Source organism: Emiliania huxleyi (genome assembly GCF_000372725.1).
Source record: "Emiliania huxleyi CCMP1516 chromosome Unknown EMIHUscaffold_1748, whole genome shotgun sequence".
NCBI lineage: Eukaryota > Haptophyta > Isochrysidales > Noelaerhabdaceae > Emiliania > Emiliania huxleyi.
Window position 1 is genome coordinate 1 of NW_005200837.1, and position 4,121 is coordinate 4,121.

Here is a 4,121-nt window from a genome sequence, read left to right on the forward strand (position 1 = left end):
GGCCCCTTGGCTTCTTCTTCGGCCGGCGGCAGCTTTTTCCGGACGCTTTTCCCGGCCGCTTTTTCCGGCGGCCTTTTCCGGCGGCCTCTTCCAGCCTTCGGCGGCGGGTGCCAACCGCCGCCGGCGTTTTCCCGCGCTGCTTTCGGGGCGGGCGCCAAGGGCCTCGCCGCTTGCTATGGCTCCGCAGCCCCTACGCCCGTCTGCACGCCATCTGCGCCGAGAGACGCGACGGCCGCCTCACGCGTCCGCCGCACGGCTGTGAACGGCGTCTCTTCACACACGGCGCTTGTGAACAGGCGCGGGCCGCCCTCGCTTCCGCCGCGCACGCCCTCGGATCCAGCGGCGACTGTTGGGCCTCGCCGCAGCTGTCGACGCACCGCCGCCAATAGACATTGTTTGAAGGAGTAGTACAGGTGAAACTTCTTTCCCAAGGAGGTGGCGGGGCATATGTTTCTTGCATGGCTTCTCATACGTTCTCATGAAAAGCTCACAATCGCGGAAGCTGGGGTTAGCAGCCTGCATGTGGGTCTCTGGGCTGGCGCTGGGACCCCTCTGTGCGCGGCTGAGGGTGAGGCCGCCTCGCTGGTGTCGGGTGTCGCGCTCGGTGCGACTGGTGTGTCGGCGACTGCTGCGAGAGAGAGGCCGTGCTTCTTTCCAACCAACCTAGTTGCGTTTTGCTGCTTCTGGCTTCTGCTTGGCGCGTCTGCCCCGCATGCGCATCCTCCTATCCACAACGCGTCCGCGCCAGAGTGCGAGCCGTCCCTGGCGTGGCGCCTCCGCCCGGCATCCCGCCCCCCCGGACCCCAACGTAGTTACCTTCTAGCTAGCGTTGAGCACGTCGGCCAGCTGTGCCAGCGCGACGTGTCCGTAGATGAGTGAGTCGAGCCGTGTCGCGAGGTGGGACGCCTGCTGCGTGGCGCTCAGGAGGAGAGCGGAGCCAGCCGCAAACACGTCCTCGTCAACGCCGCTGGCCGGGTCCATGGCAAGCACTGCGAGCGCCACAAAGGCGATACCAAAGCTGGCGAATTGGACCGCCGCGACATGGTCTAAATACACCATCGACATGAACTTGTCGTGGAAGGCGCGCCTCCGAAAGACAAACGCAGCCTTGGCGTACGTGTCAACCATCGCGTCAACATCAGCCTCCTTGCCATCGCTGGTGCGCATGACGGCGGCGGCCTGCTCTGCCGCGAGGGAGCCGTAGCGAAGGTTCCACATCGCCTTGAGGTGTGCGAGCTCCTGCCTGGGCGCCTTGTGAAGGAAGAAGACTACACACACCAAGAGCCACGCCAGAAGCGCGCTCCCCACGTACAGGCAGGGTACGGCGAGGCCAAAGTTGTGTCGCGTGACGACGCCCGCGCATACACTGGCGAGGAGGCTGCCCGCAAGCCGCGGGATCTCAAACACGAATCCCCAGACCGAGTTGACGGCGATTGCCGTCAGTGGGTCAAGCAGCTGTGCGGATGTGCCCGGCGTCAGCCTGGCGGCTGTATTCTTGACGGAGCGGCTCCGACGGTCGGGATCAACCTCGGCGTGCAGACGGAGTAGGCGACGCTGGAGTGCGTGTCGCATGTGGAACCTCACGCCGGATAAAGGCACCTCGAGTTGGAACTGGTACTCTAAGCGCTTCGCTGCCGCACCCGTCAGAAGGACTGCAATGCAAAGGGTGGCAAAGGTCCTTCTCGCTCCGTGTAGGCTCGCTGTGCCACTGAGTGCGCCTTCGCTGGCGGTTTGGACGTGCAGAATGGTGATGGAGAGAAGGGTTGACGTGGCGACAGGAAGGGCGCCAAGCATGAATGAGTACCAGAGGCACCGAGGCGTTTTTCCGGCGCAAGGAAGGTTATAGATGAAGGCACAAAAGGCGCCGCACAAGCGGAAGAAGCCGCCGTCCGGACTCACGCCTCGCGGCCACGGCATGTCGCCGAGCCACTCCGTCTCGTCGGGCAGCGGAGGCGGGTGCTGCTCATCACAACGTTGATACCCCCACAGCTTGTGGCGCACAAGTTGGTACCATCTCAGCTCCATCCTCTGCTCTCGCTGAAGTGCCGCCTCGAGGGATGCTTCTATCTGCCGCCTGCGCCCTTCGACAAGCCCGGCCGACTCGACTCTGTCTGAAAAATGCGGCTCGGAGAGGCCTCGTCGAGCTGGACTCTCCCTCTCCCTCCCCCTCTCTTCCTCTCTCGCGTGCGCGACTCTGCCTCCTCGGTGCGCACGAGCTCGAGCAAGTTGCGAAGCACCTGGCGAGATAGCAGAGGGCGATGGCATGCCAGTTGCGGAGTGTGGGGCGGACAGCACAGACAGATAGCAGAGGGCGATGGCATGCCAGTTGCGGAGTGTGGGGCGGACAGCACAGACAGATAGCAGTGGCGGTCCGGGTCACACCTCTTGCGCGTCCTGCTGCGCCCGCCCCGAGTACCGCTTGTGCTTGCGCGACACCGCCTGAAGCACCTGGGGGCCGGCAGGGAAGGGGGGCGGTGGGAGAGTGGTGGTGAGGGCAGTGATGGCGAGCGGGGTGGAGTGGTGAGGGGGCGCGTGGCGGTGGTGAGTGAGCGGTGGTGAGGGGAGCGGCGGGAGCAGGGGCAGCGAGAGAGGCGAGAGGCAGCGAGAGAGGCGAGAGGCAGCGAGAGCGGCAGCGAGAGGTGGCAGCGAGAGGTGGCGAGAGGGAGAGGAGCGCCTTTGAAGGAGCGACCGTGCTCTCCCTGCCGTCGTGCATCTGCCTGCTCCAGTTGCGGAGGGCGACGGTGGCGGGTCCCTCGCCGGCGGACGGCTCCTGCAGCAGGAAGACGCGGAGCGGCTCCGCCGCCATCAGGTTCTGAAGCACCGAGTTGAGGAAGCACGTGTTCCCTGCATGGGGTGGAGCGTCGCTCACGAGCGGCTCCACAAAGCCTCTCGGCCCTCTCTGGTGCGCCGTCCGGCCAGCCTCCCGCCCCTCGCGAGCCGCACTCGGGGATACCTAGCCGCCTCCCTCTCCTCACTCTCGCACGCACCCAGGTTCTTGAGCCCTCGCACGGGCGGCGCCGGGATCGATGACGGTGGCTCCTCGTCGTCCACCGCGAGGCCGTCGAGCTTGGTAACGAGGTCTGCCACGGCCACGGTCTCACCCGGCGTCTCATAGCCGGCTCGGCTCCGGAGGCCCCGCACCAGGCCCATCCCGATGAAAAGAATTTTACAAGTCGAAGAAAAGAAACCTCGGCGACTTTTTTTTGTTTTAACTACTCCGTCTGTGGCGTGACTTGCGCGCGCGCCGCGGCGCGGCGGGGCCAGCGATGTCGCGATGGTAGCTGCACGTGTCGCTGGTCTGACTTTTTTGTCGCTGGCAAATGTTCGCATCTACTGCCACTTGGTCTGTTGATCTGTCTGGGACCGGGACAAATTGCGATGTACACACATACGGTGTCGCTGCGCGCGACAGGGTCGCACCCCTACGGCTCTAACCGCGGCCGGACTAACTACCGCACCCCGGCACGGATTCACGTGGTTTTCGCAGCCAGGCGTTTCGCAGGCGTTTCACGAGGGCTTCACGAGTTTCACGACAGGGGTTTTGCTCGTTTCGCGGGCGTTTCGCGGGCGCTCAGGCGCTACATACTTTAAATATCTGACTTCGTTTAATAATAAACAAAGAAACTCAATCGTTTCCGCAAGGGGAGAAGCCGGGGGGCGGCGTGATAACGGTATCCCGCACCGCCAGGGCCCTATTCTACAGCCGCCGCCGCCGCGCACCTCGGCTCCGCCGCGCCCCAACGTCCCAACAAGACGTGCGTGGGTACGTGGCGGGGGGCGCTGTCGACTGCGTGCACTACTTCAGTCTCCAGCGCCGGCGGGCGCGTGGCGGGGGACAGGCCGGAGGCTTGGGCGCCGGGGGAAGGGAGTGTGGGCCACGGTCGCCCGCTCTCTCCGAGAGGAGCTCTCGCATGCTCTAAAAGGCTGGCCCCCACTCAAAACCAGCGGGCGGCGGCGTGTCGGCGGGCGGCGGCGTGTCGGCGGGCGGCGCCTCGGCCTCTGACTCTGCCTCCCGCGGCGCGGCGTCGGCCCGGGCGCCGCCACCCTGCACCTTACGCAACATCGTGATGGTCTCGATGCACTCCTGCACGACCGAGTCGGGGGTGGAGGCGCCCGAAGTG

At 65.3% G+C, this 4,121-nt stretch overlaps 1 protein-coding gene across 1 annotated transcript; it reads right to left on the minus strand.

Moving 5' to 3' along the window:
* Positions 1-819: 819 nt before the first annotated feature.
* On the minus strand, positions 820-3,150 carry EMIHUDRAFT_123058 (hypothetical protein; the record flags this gene model as incomplete). Its single annotated transcript, XM_005783980.1, has 4 exons — positions 820-1,989; positions 2,383-2,448; positions 2,690-2,844; positions 2,988-3,150. The coding sequence occupies 4 exons, from the start codon at positions 3,148-3,150 to the stop codon at positions 820-822; spliced, it is 1,554 nt and encodes a 517-aa protein (XP_005784037.1).
* Positions 3,151-4,121: the final 971 nt, after the last annotated feature.